We start from the raw sequence: 23253 nt of genomic DNA on the forward strand, positions 1-23253 counted from the left end.
CAGAATCTGAAACAGACTCCAGGCTCTGAACTGTCAGCAGAGCCTGACGTGGGGCTCGAACTCACGAACTGTGAGATCATGACTTGAGCCGAAGTCGGTCGCTCAACCGACTGAGCCACCCAGGCGCCCCTAGAATGCTCCATCTTGTACATGAAAACTTTCCTAGCAGCTAACTTGTCCAGGGTCCCCTGGGCAGTGGGGGCCAGTCAGGATGCAACTCAGTGCTGCCTCCACGCACCACCTCCGCCTCCGAGGCCCAGAGCGGCCGCCTGTCCTTGAAGGTCACGGCCGGGAGCTGGAAGCTGGCGGCTGTCTGGCAAACCGTGAGAATGCTGATCATTAGCCCTGCTGATCCCCATGAGCGGCGGTCGGGTCTTTCCCTTACCTGTTCAGAAAAGGCTCCTTTCCTCTGAACACCCTCCAACATGCCCAATATGGACATTCTGGTCTTTGTCAACAGTGACTCCTAACCACACTGTTATTCTTTCAAAATAGAGTTTATTAGTGGCACATGGAATTTTAAGTTAAGCAGTTTCTTTCCAGAGAGAAGACCTGACAAGACTAAAAAATTGTCACAGCAGAAATACCATTTCTAGTGTAAAGAGAGATTAACAGAAGTAGCCTCCACTGAGGAAATTACTGTTTTCCCTGTGCCGACCACGTTGTGCACACGCCCACCAGACAGCGCGAGGATGCAGGAGGCCCCCGTGCAGCCCTGTGGGCTGGGCGCCCCGTCATGGCCGAGGCGGGGAGGTCCGGGGCCCCGTTACCCAGCACGAGGACCGGGAGGGCCTCCAGCAGGCGGAGGCTGGTGGCAAATGCCAGGTGGGCGGACTCCCGTGGGAGTCCCGGAGGGCCCTCAGGCTGGCAGGAGCTCCGGAGAGCCCCCCCTCCCCCCCTCCCCTCCAGGGGGCACTTCTGAAGTGTCTGCAAACAGGTCTACATTAGTAAGTCAGAGGAGACCCAAACTTTCTTAGAAAACTCAGTTTATCCTCTTCCAGGTTCTTTCCCCTGACATTCTTCTGACTCAAAGTGAATTCCACAGCATTCTGCGGTTCTCTGGGACTTGGCCCACGAGCTCTGCTGCTTCTGTGTACTTTCAGATATGCCGCTGGGTCCTTTCCTTCCCGCCTCGCCCTTCACTGGGTCCCGTGGAGAACCTGCAACGGTGGGAACCCCGGGAGCGTCTGTCTGCCGCCCCCCCCCCCCCCCCCCGCTCCGCTGGGGATCTCCCACTATCAGACAGCGCTCCCTGCGCGCAGGCGGCTGCTGTCACATCAGATGATGTCATTTCTTTCTAACCTAAGACGCTGGGGCCGATTCAGGAGAAAGACTCAGGACTTGGTCATGTGGACTAGTCTTACTTTGACCTTAATAGGGGGATTTCTCTGAGCACTTTCGGATCTGCCCCTCAACCAAACACTCAGATACTCATTGATCAAGGCGACAAAACAGTGACAGACTGCAGAATTTTCCATTTCTAGATCTAATTAATTAAGCTAAATCTCCACACCAGGAAGCTGGACTTTCCCTTCAGGATAGCACCTAGAATACAATCTTCACGGTCCTAGGGCAGATCAGTGACATTGGTCTCATCAAGGTCAATTCCAGAGTGCAGCTGGCAGTCCTTGGCGGCCGCCCAGGGCATGGAGGCAGAGGTCCACTTCACTGCCCAGTCTCCTGCTTTGCTGACCAAGATGACGCCGCCTAAACCCTTCAGCTTTGACTTCATATAACCCAATGACATGTCGGCAGCCTCTTCCAGTGTCTTTCCTGAAAACAAGGAGAGGCTGTGAAACAACCTTTCAATAAAAAGAAATCTGATGGGAAAATCACTTGTAGTATGAAAAACCAAAGTGAGTTAACAAAGATTCTGGGCAAATGATTTCTTTTTTTTAAATGCTTATTTATCGCGAGAGCGAGTGAGCGAGTGTGGGAGCGCATGTGCCTGTGCGAGTGGGAGGGGGCAGAGACAGAGGGAGAGAGAGAATCCCAAGCAGGCTCCATGCTGTCAGCTCATGACCTGAGCCAAAATCAAGAGTTGGATGCTCAACCGACTGAGCCACCTAGGTGCCCCCGAACGATTTCTATGTGAATGCTTCTTAGAAGGGTCCTCACCGTAAAAGACCCTCTGTGCACTGAGGCAGAGCCTGACATCAGCCTAAGCAGACCTGCTTTTCTCCCACACCCAGGCTCAAAGTCTGTCTACTGCCCGAGATGCCCAACGCAGACAATATTCTAAATGCACTTCTTTCCAAATCCTAACAGAAGGTGGGAAGAAGTCAAAGTAGGTAACAGCCTGAAAGGAACATCTAAAGCAAATTAAAAAGGGTTTCATTTACTTTCCCTCCTATTTATGAAGACCTTCCGTTCACTCGTCTTCAGACAGTATGCATTTGTTCTATGTACCTTGTTCTACGTGGAAGAGAGTGAGTCTGGCCAGATTCACCTTCAGGATGCTCTCCCCGTGCCCCGTTGTTGAAATGGCACCAATGTCATTGTCAGCATAACCTCCAGATCCTGCCCCCAAAAAGTGACAAACTGAGCAGCAACAGTGAAGAAAGTCAAACACAGATCAAGTCTAAGGCTACGTAAATACTAAATCCCAAAGAGTGCCAAAGTGTGGACAAACATCAGTAGCTGTGACGCTTTAGTGTGAACAAAGCACCAGGTGATGACCCTGAAACCAGGGGGATGAAGGGAGCCCCGGGAGGGAGGGCAGGCCTGACCCTTCATGGAACAGCTCCCCGAGGGCATGCGGGTAGTCTGCACAGGGCGAGGCATATACAGCCACGCCTACCCCCGCCCCTCACCCCGCTTCCAGAATGAGGCCACGTGCTTCGGTGTCCACGCAAACACTTCCACTCGTAACGTCGCTGTAGCAGCAGCGTGTGGCTTTCATGCCACTCAGATCCAGTAACTGCACACTGAAATTCTCAGCTTTTTCTGTTTGTTAATTTGAGCCCAGGCCTGGGAAGAGGGTTCGTGTATGTAACCCTCTGGGACGAAGTCTGCAGATCCCGAAAACGGGGCTAGAGGGAAGAGGCCCTCGGGGGCTCATGGGGGACAACTGGAGCCTCCCCCGTCTCCCTCTCCAAGTCCTCCCCAAAGCCAGGTGGGTGACTGTGGATGGGAAGGGGCAGAGCCATCGGGGGGCCCACCTATGCATGGCGTGTCCCCAACCCGGCCGACCATTTTATTCACGATGCCCCCCGTCGAGGTCGCGTAGGCCACGTTTCCATTGCGGTCCAAGGCCACGGCGCCCACGGTTCCTAGGTTTCTGCCAAAAATAGAGAAGTGACAGGCTGAGACGAGAAACACTCCCACAGGTAACAACGTAACTTAACAGCACTTACATTCCCACATTAGAGGTTAATGGCAAACGGGCCACACTTTGATCCCAATATTCCTGACTCACGGAAATGGCAAAGAAAGCCCGTTTGCCTTTTATTCTGCAGGTCGGGTAGATTACTAGACACTCTTCTAGACCTCGGCTTCAAGAGCACATCTGATCCCAGCACCTCTGACCTCTAGCTGTGACTTACCTGCTAAGTTTTCTTCTCTGGGTCTCATTCTCCCCACCTATAAAATGGGGACAAAGCAACTGGGTGCTGGGGCACCAGGGTGGCTCAGTCGATTGAGCGTCTGACTCTTGATTTCGGCTCAGGTCATCATCCCAGGGTCATGGGATCGAGCCCCTCATCTGGCTCTATGCTGAGCATGGAGCCTGCTTGGGATTCTCTCTCTCTCCCCCTCTGCCCTTCTCCCCTGCTCAGGATCCTCTCTCTCCCTCTCTGCCCTTCTCCCCTGCTCATGCGCATGCTCCCTCAAAACAAAAGGCGCATCTCAAACTTCAGTGTGCATAAAAACCCCTTGAATCCCCGGGCCCACCCCAGAGATCCCGAGTTGGTGGGTACAGGGCGGGACCGAAGACCCTGCATTTCTCACAACTTCCCAGGTGAGGCTGATGTTGCCCGTCAGACCCCACTTTGCCTCTTTCATGGCACTTGCTGCAAAGACGAGATAGGTTATTGTTTTCTCTAACGTTTTATTATACATTTTCAAGTAAAAAAGTGAGAAGAATATAATACAGTACAATCACAGCTCTATACCTGCCACCCAGGTTCTATAATGAACTGTACTTGAGGCACAAAGTGCCGGGCACAGCAGGGAGCTGAATTGACCACGTCCCTTCTCCTGTGCAGCTTGCGTTTGGGGGGAGAGGGCAGCAGAGCAACACAAATTTGCTTTATGGAACGACAGTAAAAACTACCACGAGTCCAGAAGCATGGAGACACCTCGACACAGGGCCTCTCTGAAGGAGGTGAGGGCAAGCTGTGCCGATCGCTGGGGAGAACGCTCCTGAAGCAGGAACATGATTGCTAAACTCATGGAATCTGGAGGGCACTGTGGCTGGAGAGAATAAAGTGAGGGAGAGTGAGGAGGGACGGCCAGCAGCCAGACCATGAAGGCTCTGATGGGCGGGGTGACCGTGCACCCCGGTTACCTACGACAGTCCTGATTTATGCCTTTTGTCCCTGCTTGTTTCACCTTCGCTCTGAAAATCAAGTTCCAATTTGAATACTAAATCACATGGTTCTTCTACGTAAAGGCCGTTGTCAGGGCTTTCACTCGGAGGCGGGGAGACACTGGAGCACTTGAGCCAAGGCTCATCTTGTCACAAGAAGAGTTAGGCTTTAAAAATACTATTCTTACCACGCCGCGCGTCCACCAGGGTGGCTAAAATGAGGAAGACTTGGTACCAGGTGTGGCCAGGACGTGCAGGGCTGGGATGCCCCCGTCATTCCTGCTGGAAACATAAACTGGTGCCCACACCCCTTTGGAAGACCATCTGGTGGAATCCACTGAAGCTGACTTAGCAACAACACTCCAGCATTTCTACAGTCATCTGGCAGAAATGTGGTGTTCACCAAAAGAGGACACCCAGATGTTCGCAGCAGGACTGTTCGTAGTAATGGAAAATGGAAAACGACACAAATGTCCAGCAGAGGTGGAGTAAATGAGTGGAGACACAGCCATGAAACAGAATGATGCCGGCGGGGGGTGGGGGGGGCAGTAAGCTGCCGCTGCAAACAATACATGGATGAATCTGAGAAACTGGACGATGAAGAAAAGGAATGGCAATGTGCTGTTTCCTGATCTGGGGGCCGATTGCATGGGTGTGTCCACCCTGTGAAAACTCACTAGGGGTACATAAGATTTATGCACGTCTGGGGTGCCTGGTGGCTCAGTCGGTGAAGTGTCCGACTTCGGCTCAGGTCATGATCTCATAGTTCGTGGGTGTGAGCCCCGCGTCGGGCTCTCTGCTGTCAGCTCAGAGCCTGGAGCTTGCTTTGGATTCTGTGTCTCCCTCTCTCTCTGCCCCTCCCTGGCTCGTGCACTCTCTCTCTCAAAAAGAAAAAAAAAATTAAAAAATTACATGAGTTATTAAAAAAGATTTATGCACCTCTGTATGTATGCCACATTTGTACACAAAGTCTCTCTTAACACGATTATTCTAGCAAATGTATGTTGGCAGAGGGAGATGAGACTGGAACTAGAGACTGGTCAGGGGGTTTGAAGAGTCGGTGGCCTGTGTGAGGGTGATGCTGTGGTGTGGAGAAGCAGGCTGGGCTGGAAACATTTTTTTAACAGAGAAGACAGCCTTAACACTGAGGAGGAGGGACGCAACGGCAAGGAAGAAAAAATGATCACAGGACACAGGCACATTCACAGAAACGAATGAACCACAGACAAATGCCAAATGCTCAAACTTGTTACTAGTCCAGGAACAGCAAATTAAAGCAACAAGTTTAGGGCGCCTGGGTGGCTCAGTCGGTTGAGCATCCGACTTTGACTCAGGTCATGATCTCACAGTTGGTGGGTTTGAGCCCCGCGTGGGGCTCTGTGCTGACAGCTCAGAGGCTGGAGCCTCCTTCAGGTTCTGTGTCTCCCTCTCTCTCTCACCTTCCCCTGCTTGTGCTCGGTCACTCACTCACTCTCTCAAAAATGGATGAATAAACATTAAAAATACCTTACTAAATAAAAAAAAATTAAAGTGACAAGGTTACCCTTCTCATGTCAGAGGAATAGAGGCAGTCCCGGTCTCAGCTGGTGGCGGACCCACGTTGAGGCAAGATTACAAATACAAATGGAGGCCCATACGCCATGTTTACTTCTGGGAAGTTGTAAATACGTTCTATTCTCTTAGAGCGATGCATAGGCTTTTAAAAATATTGTAAAGCTATGGCTCTTGTGTGGCTGAAAGCTGGCAAACTACCAGCGGTGACTTAATTTCATTATGATCGTGCCCATCTGGGTTCTCTGTTGATGGCTGGATAATGGGAAAAAGAGATGTGTGTGCGCACACACACACACACACACACACACACACACACACACACACACACCGCCCCGGTAAGTGATTGCGTGTCTACTCCACAAGACTGGCTCTCCTGCTTTCCTTTCAGTTTGGGAAGCCGTTGCTCTTGTAGCTGTATGTCCGTACAACATTCTGTTCTGTTGACCGACTGCCAGATAAGACAGATCTTTTTGAGTAGGTGTAGTTCTTAGCAGGTTTTTAATTAATTTTAATTTGGCGAAGCTTCACTCTGCTGAGGCAGTAGCAGCTGGAATGACCGACAAAATTCCTCAAGCAATCCTTGGATTTGGAAGCGCCTCCCGATTTGAACACTGGCACGCTCACATGCTCGAGGGCAGCATGTGGTAAAATGCTGTAACAGAAGATTCTACTAAATATTTTAATCTGATCAAATAAATCACAATCGCTTGCTGTAGTCGTTTCTGTCACCTTAAACAGGAATCTAGATCCACGCAGAGTATCTTCGGCGTATTATACAAAATCTTAAAGCACAAGTATGTTCTTTGACTGTATGCAAATCTCTCTTCAAATGATACTCTGATACGTAATAAACAGAAAAACAGCCTCTGTGGGAGCTGGTCTTGGGGTTATTTGTACACGAATCTTCTCCTTCAAGTCACACAAGTATTTTTGCTTCCTTCTTTCGGTTTCCTCTTATTGGAATGTCATTTTTCTCGCTTACTTCACATCCAGTTTGATTTTGTTTCCCTAAACTTCACGTTTTCAATCCTTTTAGACGTAAAATAGCCAAAAAGATTTTTAAAGGTTTTATTAAGCTTATCAATAGAAATGAACAGTTCCTACTAAGTGACTATAGAGAGCATAAATTCAAAATTAATTTCACTGTCAAAGTCCATAATTTTCTCCTTGAGGATCTTGTGTGGTTTCACTGAACTCTTTTTATCAATGTGATTCTCGGATCAGACCCTCTCCTGTCCCACAACATTGATGCTGTCGGCACAGCAAGGGCACACCTTCTAGAAAGAGATTTAAACTGTGAGCCTACCTGTCACATGGAATACTTCTGGATTCTTGGCCAAACTTCACGGTATCTTTTATTTACCAACCATGTTAACTCCATTATCACAGGTTTGCTTTTGACAGTCTTTAAAAAAAAATTTTTTTTTTAATGTTTATTTGTTCTTGAGAGAGAGAGAGAGAGAGACAGAATGTGAGCAGGGGAGGGGCAGAGAGAGAGGGAGACACAGAATCCGAAGCAGGCTCCAGGCTCTGAACTGTCAGCACAGAGCCCGACGTGGGGCTCGAACTCACAAACAGTAAGATCATGACCTGAGCAAAAGTCCGATGCTTAACTGACAGAGCCACCCTGGTGCCCCTTGAAAGTCTTTTAAATTCACGACCAAGATGGAAAGTTTTCCACTTCTCTTAATCCAAAACACCTACTTCAAAAAGCAGGTATAAAGCCAATAAAACGTCCACTGACTTTGACTTGTTTTTCTTCGCTGGCTAGCATAGTGATACATATAATAAATGTTAGCTGCTCAAGAGGTCTTCTGACCATGGTACATTCTAGCTGAACAGAGTATTTTGTTAAAAAAAATTTATGTATTTGATTTCATCTCTTATTACCCATTAAATTAATCTGTCTGAGCTCAGAGCCTGGAGCCTGCTTTGGATTCTGCATCCCTCTCTCACTCTGCCCCTCCCTCGCTCATGCTCTGTCTCTTTCTCTCAAGAATACAAAAACAAAAAAACTAAAAAAAAAAAAACATAAAAAAAAAATCTGTCTGAATTCTCTATCCTAGACAGTGACCATATTAGTTTCGTTATTTTTTGTCTTAATTACATGTTCGGTGTTTTATCAACTTTTGAAATAATTTTTACCAAGCCCAGAAATTTTCTACTGGGTTCTGTCAACACTGTGCTGACGGAGTGCCATGCAAAGCATCATCCGCCCTCGCTAAATACTGGACACGCGGTATTACTCTTCCAAGAACCTCACATCCATGTTCCATGTCGTCTTTTCCTTTTTGTGCTCTCATCTATTGCCTGTTTCCTCCAATCCTAGTAATTGCGTCCTTTCGGTGTGTGAATCTTCATGATGAGCAATGACATCATCTTCCTTTAGTCCAGAATGTGACACTGCTGGGATTTCATCTGAACTACTCAGATTGAGGATGTAGCAAGAATACTATGCTCGTTAATTTTCACTGTCTTGATGGGTAATTAAATCTTCATTGAACCAAGAAGCTGAAATGTCCTGCTTATGAACTTTCAGTGGATTGTCCTGGAAGGAGGCCGCTTACTTTACTGTTTTGTTTTTTAAAATGCACACGGAGTGTGTCCTGGAAGATTGTTTTCCTTTTTTTTCCTTTCAGCTTTTTGTTTTCCTTTGTGAGTTCCACTTTTGTATTCTTTTTCGTATCAAAATCTTGACTAACACGCATTTTCAATTGTCTAGGGATTAAAAAAGATGTGATTGTCTTGAAAGTGTACAAAATTAGGATGTATTTTCATCAAACATGAAGAGCAAATAAAACTGAATCAATATAAATGAACTGCAGATACACTTTCAAGTGTATCTTGAAATATGCCAAATTATCTATTTATAGTAAATATCAATATTAAAGTCAGACATGAATTACCCTTAGCAAATACAAGATTTTGAAACAAAACTACTTAAATGTTGAAAATGTTAACATATTACAAAAATAAAACCATTCCGAATTCTAACATTCAGCGTCCATTCAGCTGCCAACATAAAGAGCTGGTTCCTCACACAGGTTCTGTCCAGACCCTCACTGTCCAATGCGGCAGGTGCGAGCTACCTGTGCCCCTGGCCTCCGGAAGCGTGGGCAGCCCCCAGGGAGATGGGCCGCAGGCGTAACATACGGGGCAGGTTTTGAAGATTTAGTATGAAAGAAGAATGTAAAATATCTCAAATAATTTCTTATATTGATTACATGCTGATATGGTTCTTTGGATATACTGGGTTAAACAATATTAAGTTCACCTGTTTCTTTTTAGGATTTTTAATGTGGCTACAAATGTAGCCCTTGTCTTTCTACTGGACCGTGCTGGTCTAGGCCTACATACTCGCGAATTTAAGAGTCACGGCGATCAGTCCTCATGTGCGAGTCTCACAGACACTGTACTAATTCATGAATCATGAATCCCGCCAGAACCACAGCATAAAACATGTAAGGAGGCAGGAAACTGAATATCTGGCACTATTGGGAAACAATACTTTGTTGCTTAAGAATTTGTTTGACAAGTTATTAATTTGTCTTTTTCTCTTACCTAAGTCCTTCTGCTGCTCCATTCTTCCCCCACTCCGAAGCAGTGTCCATTTCTGATATCAGCAGTAGCACAGTCCACAAATCTTTAGATTTAGGTGCTCTTTGGTTCCAAGACACAGAGCAAGATGCAGAGAAGCATTTCCCTGGGGGCTGAATGGTGTTAATCACAAGAGTGGATGATGAGGGTTATGGGTCATGCAGGCCACTGCTGAGTGACAGAGGCGCCCCAGGTGACTGTAATAAGCCAACTGTTTTGTGTATTTGTGACATGGGGGTGCTCTGAAGTGTAGATCCCGGGGCAGAGTCTCTCTTGCTTATATCTAGGGGCAATGATGGCTGGTGGAGAGGTGTGCTATTGAAGAATTTTTGGAAAGCAATGTGGCAACATGTATTAAAACACCCACGAACCATCAATAAAGCAACCCCATTCCTGTGACTCCAGCTTACAGGTACGTACAACCACACACTTGGTTATCAACAGCTACCAATATATGGCCAATTGTGCAAAATAGATTCTTAAGCTGGGGACACATCAGGATTACCTGGACACTTTTTCCTAACACACCTGCCTGGCCTCTTCACTTCTGACCTCTTAGGTTAGATTCTTTGCAGAGGTGGGCCAGACGTGCGTACTGTGAAAAAGCTCCCTAGGCGGTATTAAAGTATACCGCTGGTTAAAAATGATAAATCTTAGGGGCGCCTGGGTGGCGCAGTCGGTTAAGCGTCCGACTTCAGCCAGGTCACGATCTCGCGGTCTATGAGTTCGAGCCCCGCGTCGGGCTCTGGGCTGATGGCTCAGAGCCTGGAGCCTGTTTCCGATTCTGTGTCTCCCTCTCTCTCTGCCCCTCCCCCGTTCATACTCTGTCTCTCTCTATCCCAAAAATAAATAAAACGTTGAAAAAAAATTAAAAAAAAAAAATGATAAATCTTAAAGAGTATGCAGGGTTAATAGATTATATCCCATTACAAACTGCCAGGCCATATTCAAATTTTACTTTTCAAATGTTGCTTTGAATAAGGGGACTTTTATTTGGGATTTTGAAATCTAATATAGAAAACCGTAATTCAGAGCATATGACTAATTGAAACTTGTAAGAGCTGTCCTGATTTCTCTGTACTAGGACAGAGTGTTTAAGTAACTTCAGAGGATAGATCATAGAGAGCCTGCCTGGTCTGCTTTCAATAACAGACTGATCAAGAAGCATCCAGTAGTTAACACATTAACACAAGGCGCTCTTCCATTCAGTCATCTTGGAGAAGGAAGTCTCGGCCTAATTTGAGTGGTTATTCACAGAAGTAATAAATGAGGTCAAGTCTAAGAGTCAGAAGAGCAGTGTTTCCATTCTGTACTATGAATTATTTTGTACAAACACTGAAACTACTAAGTGATTCTTGACTTATTTAAGAACTGTAGATAATCAGAGATTAGTCAAACTTCCACAGTCGAGTAACTCCCCAGACTGTGAGCCGCAGATACACTTACTTTTCACAGTCTGGCTTTGGAGCACCTTTCTCATGCTTCTCTTTCTCTAGGCGTTTTATGTTTCTCTCTGTCACCAGCTGCTCTTTAGGAACTGTGGGAATCCCCATGGCTGTCGCAAATTTTGCTGCACCTTGGTCAGTCAGAAAGCAATGAGTTGTCTTCAGCCAGAAAGAAATGGGAAATGGTTAGATTTCTGAAACAGTTAAAATCTTCTTAACTGCTTCAATTGTATGGCTATAATTAGTTCTCTCTGGGTATAAAACCTCAAAAGTGCAAATTCCACTGGCTTGCTTCTCCAAATGCTGAGCAGCCTGGCGCTCTCGAGATTTTATATTTTCAAAAAAAACCCCAAATGATGGAATATTACTAGGATCTTAAGTTTAGAGAACAGAATTCATTTTTATTTAACACACGCTATTTGTTTTTGAATTTTTTAAAAAAATGTTTATTTATTTTTGAGACAATGTGAGAGACAGAGTGCAAGCAATGGAAGGGCAGACAGAGGGAGACACAGAATCTGAAGCAGGCTCCAGGCTCTGAGCTGTCAGCACAGAGCCCGACGCGGGGCTTGAACTCACGGACTGTAAGATCACGACCTGAGCCAAAGTCGGACGCTTAACTGACTGAGCCACCCAGGCGCCCCAATTTAACACATGCTATTAAACAAGGTTTGTTCCGTTTGTATGTGTTAAGTCATATGCATTGAGAGAAAACTGAAGAAAATACAGGAAGACAACATGAAAACAGTAATTACTGTCAAGGGATTACTAGTCAAACTACACTGTCAACAGAGTTGGAGTCTTGGCTTATTTGACAAATTTAAATAGATTGCTTCTGTTCTTTTATATGACTTTAGGAGAACAGTGCTTGCAAGCATTTCCCTAGAGCAGGAAATTTTAGTCACTGAAGTACTAAAGTACTTAAAAAGTCCTATTTAGTCACTGAAGTATGGCGGTAGCAATTTCTTGCAAAAAAGGATGCTTTAGTCACATACCTTTTCCATAACAAGCCGTGCAAGTTTAATGGGATTTGCTATGCCCTGGACTGCAGAGACAGCTCCTGCAGACAGGTCTTTTCCATTCATGATACTAGCATCCATTTCCACATCACCATTTACATTCAAGACAGATCCACAACCTAAAACCAAAGAGAAGTTGAAAAGCAATAATCAAGAACTTAGAAATGACTCCCAGGTTTCTTCTACGCTGCTGACTTTGTTTATTTTTTATTTTTTAAAATGTTTTATTTTTGAGAGAGAGAGAGCACAAACGGGGAAGGGGCAGAGGGAGAAGGGGACAGAGGATCCAAAGTGGGCTCTGTGCTGACAGCAACAAGCCTGACACGTGGCTTGAACTTATGAACCATGAGATCATGACCTGAGCCGAAGTCGGATGCTCAACCGACTGAGCCACCCAGGCGTCCCTAAGCTGCCAACTTCAATTCATCTTCTACTTGCTGCCAGGGAAGCATGTTTGAAAACACAAATCTGGCTTGGTGCCCCATTACCTACAAAATAAAAAGGATGAAACCCTGATCTGGTCTCTGATCTCCTTTGCTGGTTTTATCTCCCCTCCTTGGCTACATTTTACTGAAACACTAGGTTTCCCTGAAAGTATCGTAAGTTCCCACTACTCTGGGCTCTTGTGCATGCTCTTCTCCTTACCACCAGCATGCTTTCTCCAACTTTTTTTTGCCTAGATAATGCCTATGAGTCTAGCTATGCTTAACCTCTTGTGCCTGTTTCCTCATCTGTAAAATGGGATAACAACAAAGCTCAAGAATATTTAAAGGATTATAAAACTATCCAGTACCTAAAAGGTAAAATTTACAATGTCTGGTATCCAATAAGAAATTTCCAGGCACACAGGGAAATAAGAAAATATGACCCATAATAGGGAGGAAAAAGAACCCACTTAATAGTAATGGGTCATAAATGACATAAATGACAGAATTAGTAGACAAAGATGTTAATAAAACAGTTGTTATAACTATATTCTATATGTACCAGGACATGGAGGAAAACATAAAAAGGACCCAAACAGAACTTCTAGAGATGAAAAAAAAAGTCTCAAGTGGAAAATACACTGGATGGGATTAAAACAAAGTAAGACACAACAGCAGAAAAATAGTAATGACTATGAAGAGATAGCAATAGAAACTATCCAAAATGAAAAAGAAGAAAGGATAAAAACCCACCAAACAGAGGATCACTGAGCTTGGGGACAATTTCAAGCAACCCACTCTATGTATATAATTGGAGTCTCTAAAAGGAGAGGGGAGACAGAGGGACAACAAAATATTTAAGAAAAAAAATATATACAAAAATATCAAATTTGATTAATACTGTAAATTCACAGATCTGAGAAGCTCAATAAACTCCAAGCAAAAGAAACATGAAGAAAACTACATGCAGGCACATTATGATCAAACATCTTGGTCTAATCAGATAGAAAATCTTTAAAAAAAATTTTTTTTTCATATTTACTTATTTTTGAGAAAGAGAGAGAGAGAAACAGAGCACGAGCAGGGGAGGGGCAGAGAGAGAGAGGGAGACACAGAATCTGAAGCAGGCTCCAGGCTCTGAGCTGTCAGCACAGAGCCTGACATGGGGCTTGAACTCACAAACGGCAAGACCATGACCTGAGCCAAGGTTGGACACTTAACCAACTGAGCCACCCAAGAGCCCGGAGATAGAAAATCTTAGAAGTAGATAGAGCGAGACATGTTAGGAAGTGAGAAAAAGATGAGAATGAGAATACATTTCTTGTCAGAAATGATGCAAACCAGAAGACAGTGGAGCAACATCTTTAAAGTCCTGAAATTAAAAACAACAACCCCCCCCCAAAAAAAAACCTGTCAAGTTGGAATTTAATACCTAGTGAAAGTATCTTTCAAAAACTGAAAACAAAGACTTTTTCAGATACACAACAGCTGAAAGAATTCACCCGTAGAAGACGTGCAATACAGGAAATGTTAAAGGAAGTCTTTCAGGAAAAAGGAAAAGGACAGTGGACAACAGTCATGATCCACACCAAGGAATGAAAAGCACTGGAAATGGCTAGTATGTGGATAAGCAGAAATACTTTTTCCCCTTTATTTTATTTTATTTTATTTTATTTTTTTCAACGTTTATTTATTTTTGGGACAGAGAGAGACAGAGCATGAACGGGGGAGGGGCAGAGAGACAGGGAGACACAGAATCGGAAACAGGCTCCATCCAGGCTCCGAGCCATCAGCCCAGAGCCTGACGCGGGGCTCAAACTCACGGACCGCGAAATCGTGACCTGGCTGAAGTCGGACGCTTAACTGACTGCGCCACCCAGGCGCCCCTCCCCTTTATTTTAACATCTTTAAAATATAACAATTTAACGGAAAAATAATAACAACGTATTAGGCAATTTATAACATACACAGAAGTAAAATACATGACAATAATGGCACGAAGGCTAGCAGAGGGAAAACAAGTATGCTGTTATAAGGTTCTTACATTATGCGTGAAGTATGATATTACTTGAAGGCAAACTGTGACAAATGAGAGATGTATAGTATAAACTCTAAAATACCCTTAAAAAACTGTCTAGCTACTAGGCCAACAAAAGAAGACAGAATCATAAACAACACTCAATTGTCCCAAAAGATGACAGAAGAGGAAAAAAAGGAACAATGAATGGATTGGACAAATAAAAAACAAATAACAAGATTGACAGATTTATACCTGATCATATCAATAATCACATTAAATGTAAATGGTGTAAACACCCTGATAAAAAGAAGAGATAGTTAAATTGCATAAAAAGGTAAGATACAACTATGTCCTCCTGAAAAAAATCCACTTTAAATATAAAGATACAAATAGGTTAAAAGTAAAAGAACAGAAAAAGCTATGCAATGCTCAAATGAATTAAATGAAAGTGTGAGCAGCTAGATTAGTATCAGGCAAAGTAGACTTTAGGACAAGGAATGTTAAATAATAATGACATTACATAGTGATGAAGGGATCAGTTCACACAGAAGACAGCAGTCTGTGTATCTAACAACAATTTCTAAGCATATGAAGCAAAACTGATGAAGTCAAAGGAGAAGAGAAATCGCGAAATCCACAATTACAATTAAAGACCTCCTCATTCCTCTCTCAAGAATCAACAGAAATAGAAAATCAAGGTGTAGAAGATTCAAATAACGTTATCAACCAACTTGACCTTACTGAAATTTATGTAACTTTCAATAAACAATAGCAGAGTACATATTCTTATAAATGCAAATGGAATATTTACCAAGACAGACCATATTCTGGGCCAAAAACCAAACCTTACAAAGTTCAAAAGAATGTAAATCACACAAAATATGTCCTTTGATTGTCACATAATTAAAATAAAAATGAGAAGGATATTTGGAAAATCCACAAATACATTGAAATTATCACACTTGTAAATAAACCATGCTTCAACGAAGAAGTCACAAGGGAAATTATAACATGTTTTGAACAGAATGAAAATGAAGAGACATGTGGAAACTTGTAGGATGCAATCAAAGCAGGACTTACAGGAAAATTTAAAGCATTAAGTGCTTGTATTAGAAAAGACTGGTCTCAAGTTATGATCTAAAGAGAACAGTAAATAATTTCCAAAGTAAGCTGAAGAAAGGAAATAACAGAGATAAATCATTTAAATTCCGAAGAGAAAAAGAATGAGAGAAAAAACAATTCAAAATCTGCAAACCCTCCTAAAACCACAAGCTACTGTTCTTTGAAAAAGAAACAAAACAAAAGAAAAACTTGATAAACTCTAGCTAGACTGACCAAGAAGAAAAGACAGAAATTCAAATAATCAAGAATGAAAGAGAGGACCTCTCTACAAACCTTACAGACATTAAAAAATAAAGACATATTGCAAATAACTCTTAAGCCTATAAATTCAAAATCTTATTCAAAATAGCAATATTCCTTGAAAAACATAAAAAACTCAAAGAAGCAACATAACTTGAATAGTCCCACACCTAATGAAGAAATTGATTTCTTAGCAAAAAACTTTCCATTAAAGCAAAACAAAAAGCCAAAAGAAATTCCAGGCCCAGATGGCTTCACTAGCAAATTCTACCAAACTTTTACAAAGAAATAATACTGATTTTATACAAACTCTTCAAGCAAAACAGAAGAGGAGGGGTACTTTCCAATTCATCATTTGAAGCCAACATTACCCTCCTATCAAAGCCAGATGGATGTTAGAAGAAAATAAAACCACAGATCACTATCTTTCTTGAACATAGATGCAAAATCCTTAAGAAAACACTATCAAATCTAATCAAGCAATAAATAAAAAAGATAACACATAATGACAGAGGGGTGTTAACCCTAGGGATGCAAGCCTGGTTCAAAATTCGAAAACCAGTCAATCGATATCCACCATATCAACAGACAAAAGAAAAACCATATGGTCATTTCAATAATGCAGAAAGAGGATGTGATAAGCTTCAACATTCATACCTGATAGAAAGTCTTGGGAAACTAAGAATAAGGAAACCTCCCCAACCTGATAAAGGGAATCCATAAAATCCTACAACCAACGTTCTGTTTAATGGTGAAAGACTTTCCCCTTAAAATTGGGACTAGCACAGGATGTTTGCTCTCACCACTCCTATTCAACCTAACATTGGATGGTCTAGCCAGAGGAATATGCAAGGAAAATAAATAAAAGTCATAAAGCCTGTAAAAGAAGAAACAAAACGGTCTCTATTTGCAGATGACATTTACTATGAAGCAATGGTAATCAAGAAAGTGTGGTATTGGTGAAGAACAAATAGATCAATGGGCCAGAACAGAGAGCCCAGAAACAGACCCACATACATATATGGTAAAATGATCTGTGACAAAGGAGTTGTGACATCGTGATTTATAACAAACACATGTTTTGGTCTTTGCCCATGGTTCCCGGCTCTCAGCTCCCAAAACCCTTGGAATTTCCTAGGGGTTGAGTGCAATGGGAGGATCTTTTATTACGACTTTTGGTCTTTCGCCCTCAGTTCCATAAATCACTTCAGTGTCACAAAGGTGAAATGGATATCTTGTCGCATGACAAGCTGCTTTCACCCATAACTCAGTTTATGTTAATGAGGTGACTTTTGGAAACCCTCTAAAGATGGGGGGAGGGGCTGGTTGCCAAGGGAACCAACCATAGCTGGAGGGTTAGAACTTTCAGTCCAGTCCCCGATTTCCAGGGAGGGGAGAAAGACTAGAGGTTGAATCAGTCACCAGTGGCCAAGAACTTAATTAACCATGTCTATGTAATGGAGCTGGCATGAAAACCCAAAAGGATATGGTCTGAACAGTTTCCGGGTTAGAACCAGAATGCTTCCATGTGCCACTGTGCCAGGCCCCAAACTCCAAGGAGACAGAAGTTCCTTTGTTGGGCACCTGTCTCTGTACTCCTTCATCTTGCTTTTGATTTGTATCTTTTGTAATAAACTGGTGATCTAATGAGTAAACTGGTTTCTTGAGTTCTGTGAGCCTCTCTGGCAACTGATTGAACCCAAGGAGGGGGTCGTGGGAACCTCTGATTTATAGCCAGTAGGTCAGAAGCACAAGGAACAACCTGAATTTATAGGTGGTGTCTGAAGTGGAGCACAGTCTGGTGGGACTGAGCCCTTGACCTGTGGAATCTGATGCTATGTCTAGGTAGATAGTGTCAGAAATGAGCTGAATTGTAGGATACCCAGCTGGTGTAGGAAAAGTGCTTGGTGTGGGAAAACTCATACACACTGGAATTGGGTTCTGAGTCTTCGGACAAAGGCAATCCAACGCAGCAAAAAAGATAAGTCTTTGAACAATAGTGCTGGGCACTCATATGCAAAAAAGCCGAATCTAGACATAGACCTTACACCTTTCACGAAAACCACTCAAAATGGGTCACAGATCTAAATGTAAAATGCAGAACTATAAAACTCCTAGAAGATAACACAGGAGAAGGTTTAGATGACCTTGGGTTTGGCTTTCTAGATACCACACCAAAATCACCATCCATGAAAGAAAGAAATTAAGCTGGACTTCATTAAAACAAAAAATTTCTGCCGTATGAAGGACACTATCAAGAGAATGAGAAGACAAGCCATAGACTGGGAAAAATATTTGTAAAAGGCACATCTCATAAAGGCCTGTTATCCAAAATACACAAAGAACTCTTAAAACTCAATAATAAGAAAACACCCTGATTAAAAAATCAGACAAGGATCTTAACAGACACCTCACCAAAGAAAATCTACAGATGGCAAGTATGAAAAAAACTCAACTGTATTTTCATATATTAGCAACACATACTGCTAACTGTAATCTTAAAAAGTAGCATTTACAGGGGCACCTGGGTGGTTCAGCCCGTTGAGCAGTTGAGCGGCCAACCGACTCTTGATTTTGGCTCAGGTCATGATCTCATAGTTCATGAGATCTGCATGGGGCTCTGCACTGACAGCACTGACCCTGCCTGAGATTCTCTCTCACCCTCTACCCCTTTCCCCCACTAGAATGTTCTCTCTCTCTCTCTTAAAAAAAAAAAAAAAGTAGCATTTACAGTAACACCAAAATACATGGAAGAAGTATAAATCTAACAAAGCATTTGTAAGATATGCATGCTAAAAACTACATAACACTGATGAAAGAAATAAAAGATTTACTTTTTTCATTTTTATTTTTTAAATGTTTAATTTACTTTGAGAGACAGCATGAAAGTGTGGGGCAGGGGGGCAGAGAAAGAGGGAGAGAGAATCCCAAGGAGCGTTCTCACTCTCAGCATGGAGCCTGACTCGGCGCTTGATCTCACGAAGTGTTAGATCATGACCTGACCTGAAATCAAGAGTCAGATGCTTAGCTGATTGAACCACTCAGGCGCCACAGAAATCAAAGATTTAAATAAATGGAAATTTATACTGTGGTTTGGAAGTATTGGATTGAAAGGCTCAGTCTTGTTAAGATGTCAGTTTGTCCTAAACTGATCTATAGGGTCAACACAGTCCTACCGAAAATCCTAGCAAGATTTTTTTTTATTTTTTGGTAAAAACTTGACAAGGTGATTCTCAAATCTGTGGGAAAGACAAAGGGACTAGAATAGTCAAAACAATCTCTCTCTCTCTCTCTCTCTCTCTCTCTCTCTCTCTCACACACACATGACTCTTACTACCTGATTTTAAGACTTAATATAAAACTATAGTAATCAAGACAGTGTCGTATTGGTGAAAGGCTACACATACAGACCAAGGGAACAGAATCCACCAATAGACCCATACATATAAAGTCAACTGATTTCGACAAGGGAGGAAGGGCAATTCTATGGAGAAAGGTTGATTTTTCAACAACTGGTACTGGAACAATCATGCAGAAACAACCTTGACATATAACTCATACCTTATGCCAAAAAATTATTACAATTGGATCTGAGGCCTAAATATAAAACCTAAAACTATAGAATTTCTAGAAGACACGTAAGAGAAAACATTTGTGACCCTGGGTTAGGCAGATATTTCTTAAGGTATGACACAAAAAGCACAATCCATTAAAAAATGGGACTCCTCCAGGGGTGCCTAGGTGGCTCAACTGGTTGAGTGTCCAACTTTGGCTCAAGTCACGATCTTGGAGTTTGTGGGTTCGAGCCCTGCATCGGGCTCTGCGCTGACAGCTCAGAGTCTGGAGTCTGCTTCGGATTCTGTGTCTCCCTCTCTCTCTGCCCCTCCCTTGCTCACGCTCTCTCTCAAAAATAAATAAACATTAAAAAAAATTATTAAAAAAATGGGATTCCTACAAAGTAAGAAACTTCTGTTCTTTGAAAGACACTGCTAAGAGAAAGAAAAGACGAGCCACAGACTGGAAGAAAATATCTGCAAATCACGTATCTAATAAAATACCGGCATCTAGACTATATAAAGAACTCTTTTTTTTTTTTTTTTTTAATTTTTTTTTTCAACGTTTATTTATTTTTGGGACAGAGAGAGACAGAGCATGAACGGGCGAGGGGCAGAGAGAGAGGGAGACACAGAATCGGAAACAGGCTCCAGGCTCTGAGCCATCAGCCCAGAGCCCGACGCGGGGCTCGAACTCACGGACCGTGAGATCGTGACCTGGTTGAAGTCGGACGCTTAACCAACTGCGCCACCCAGGCGCCCCTATAAAGAACTCTTAAAACTCAATAATAATAAAAAACACAATAAAGAAATTGACAAAATACTTGAAAAGATGTTAAAATAAACATCATTTGCCAGAAATTACCACCAGAACGAGGTCCCACCACACCTCTATGACAATGGCTAAAATAAAAAATACTGACAATACCAAGTGCTTGTGGGGATGTGGAGTCATTAGAGCCTTCATACGCTGCTGGTGGGAATGGAAGTGGGAGTCACTCTGGAAAACAGTTTGGCAGTTTCAAATAGTTAAATATATACTTGCCACATGACCAACTTCCATATTAACCCAAGAGACACAAAAACTTACATTCACACAAAAACCTGTATGTAATTGTTTATAGTGATTTGTAATGGCCCCAAATCGACCATGTCCTTCAGCTGGTGAATGACTGACACTGTGGTATATCCATACAATGGAATACTACTCAACAGTAAAAACAGATGGACTATTCGTACTTGTGTCAACGCGGATGGCCCTCCAACGCATTATGCTAAATGAAGAATCCAGACTCCAAAAGCTACATGTTGTCAGACTCAAAAGGCCACGTATTGCATGATTCTACTCTCTTTTCCCTTAATGTGCTGCAGAGCAGACACCTGGGACAGCAGAAGCAAGTCACTTAGAATGGCAGGCTCTGGTACAGGGCAAAGAGATGAGAACTAGCCACTCCAATTCTGAATTCATACTTCCCAGTTCATGCAGATGACTGATCCTGGTAGTTTAGAGAGGGTGGGAGACCAGAAGACCTGTTCCAAATCAAAGTCCTTTGTGAATAAGTGGGTGTTCTGTCAGCCAGAGGGCCCTGACTGCTAACTGTATGTAATTTAACAAGCCTCCCTCTGAAACAGCAAGCCACTCCTCCTGCTGGCAAGGAGTAGCATCTGGTAAATTCTGGCTCAACCAACAGAGCCATAACGATGCACTTATGCCTCATTCTATGGTCAGGCAGACTTCAGAAATTTTGTGTAAGTGTTCAAGAGCGCAGAAGCAAGGGGATGAACAAGACTCAGGAAATATTTGATGACTAACTGGTTCAGATTTCCTGAAATTCTTTTCTCTGACAGATGTTGGGCAGGTGGGTATCATCCCCCAAAGTATTTTAATCCCTAGATTTCAGGTTCTCTATTTTACTTTTATGTATGTATGTATGTTTATTTATTTTTGAGAGAGAGAGAGAGAGTCAGAGTATGAGCGGGAGAGAGGCAGACACAGAATCTGAAGCAGGCTCCAGGCTCTGAGTTGTCAGCACAGAGCCCGATGCGGCACTGGAACCCACAAACCTGGAGACCACGACCTCAGTGAAGTGAACTGACTGAGCCACCCAGGCAACCCTGAATTTAAAAAATTCTTAAAGCAACTTGGTCAACTTAAAATATGAAGTTATACTGAAAAGCTTCTTAGATTGACATTTTAGATTCGATGTATTTAAGGGGGAGAAGATTAACTTGATTTGGCATCATTTACTAACTGCAGTGCAAGTTTACCTGCGTTGAACTCAGGATCATCTTCCAGGACGGTCACAGCTCCTTCCACAGCGTCAACTGCGCTCCCTCCGTCCTTCAGGATTTTGTAACCCTCGGTAGCAGCTCTCATGATGCCCTGACGCACCCGCTCTTTCCTGTCCTTAGAGATATTACTGGCTCCGCCACCGTGGACCACGATGACGGGATTCATGTCGACAGATCCTAGGGATCAGGAAAATGAAAAGTGTCGTTTTGAACAGGCCCAAGAAAACTACCCTGGATGTAATCTCCTGGGGGAGATTCCACTGGAGACTATGTCCAGTTTCTACCCCTGGAAGGGAAGCAAGGTTTACAGCCTCAAGCAATTTCCTGGACCGAGAGAATGGGGGATGGGGGCGGGGGACAGAGACAACTTGCTTTGAACTTTACACAAAATGTCCAGAGTGCCCCATGGTCTCCCTCCTCCTTCCCCTCCAACCCGCACCTCCAACACCTTCAGGCTTTGGGCCAGGGCTTTGGGACCCCCTCCCACCGGCTGCCATCTGGCCTCAGGAGAACTCCAGCCCGTGACCTGTGCTGGGGGCCTAGCCTCCAGGGCCAGAGCTCCAGCCCTACCAATGGGCTCTTTCCGGTCTCGGTTTCCCCTGGGATGGTCCCTTTTCCAGGACTGTGAGTCCTGCATATCTGCAGACAGGCACCACACTGTGGGCCATGTAGGGACAGCCCGGGACACAGGTGGGGCCTCTGGGAAAGACACCGGGCTGTCAGGGTCCAACCAGTTTCAAAGCAAAGTTACTAGAGCAGCCAAATCTTGCTGGATATCAGAAGCCATCTTGGGACTGTTAGAGCTTAGGACTGGGAGACTGCTGGCAGCCATGATCGCCAGACAGGCCTCAAAGAAAAAGGGTCTGAGGGCAACCACAATTCCAACCTCCTCATCACTACTGCAGTGGGAGGAAACGCTGGTCTCAGGATAATTCCTGGTGGGGTAAGACAGGTCCTATCTAACAGGTCTGGAGGGCTGCGGACCTAGGGCAGGTGCGCTGGTGTGAACTGCGCATGCCCTTGCCAGCGAAACTGAGCATCCAGGCTCCCCGGGGCCGTCCCTGGTCCAGGCCGTGTAGGGACAAACTGGGCTACAGGCACGGACTTCTAGGGGATACACCACGTTGCTGAAGCCCAGTCCTCCCAGCCCCCCCAAAAAGAGATGCGCCACATCTCAATGGAATCCCTTAGCCTTGACATTCCCGTGTAGTGCCAACTCGTCGGTCCCACCCGCCACGTCCCAGACCCCTGCACCGCGCAGTGGACTTTCCCGGACCCCGGCAGGGCCGTCGACTTACCGAGGACACCGCGGGCGGCGGACGCAAGGGCTTCAGGCTGGGCCGAGCCGCCCGGCCGGCCCCCGAACCTGCGCGGCCCACCGCCTCCGCGAGCCCTTCCGGGAGACCGCTGGGTTCGCAACCGCTCCGCCACAACGGCCCCGCGCTTGCGCACGAGGG

General features: G+C 44.1%; 1 protein-coding gene across 1 annotated transcript; it reads right to left on the reverse strand.

Annotated features, from left to right (window-relative positions):
* Positions 1-478: 478 nt before the first annotated feature.
* Positions 479-23253, reverse strand: ASRGL1 (asparaginase and isoaspartyl peptidase 1). The gene is made up of 7 exons (XM_025915623.2): positions 23095-23253; positions 21773-21973; positions 12120-12262; positions 11126-11283; positions 3162-3280; positions 2410-2520; positions 479-1773 (listed from the first exon to the last, which is right to left on the reverse strand). The coding sequence occupies exons 2-7, from the start codon at positions 21960-21962 to the stop codon at positions 1568-1570; spliced, it is 927 nt and encodes a 308-aa protein (XP_025771408.1). The 5' UTR covers positions 21963-21973; positions 23095-23253; the 3' UTR covers positions 479-1567.

This window comes from Puma concolor, chromosome D1 (genome assembly GCF_028749965.1).
Source record: "Puma concolor isolate L17-30 chromosome D1, mPumCon1.1.hap2, whole genome shotgun sequence".
NCBI classification, from domain to species: Eukaryota; Metazoa; Chordata; class Mammalia; order Carnivora; family Felidae; genus Puma; species Puma concolor.

Excerpts from the sequence above, each read along its gene's own strand:
- ASRGL1 (XM_025915623.2), bottom strand. The coding sequence starts at position 21,962 with ATGAATCCCGTCATCGTGGTCCACGGTGGCGGAGCCAGTAATATCTCT. Across the intron at positions 12,263-21,772 it reads TGATCCTGAGTTCAACGCAG|GTTGTGGATCTGTCTTGAAT; the intron begins GTAAACTTGCAC and ends CTTTGGTTTTAG. Across the intron at positions 3,281-11,125 it reads CCAAAGCCAGACTGTGAAAA|AAACCTAGGAACCGTGGGCG; the intron begins GTAAGTGTATCT and ends TATTTTTGGCAG.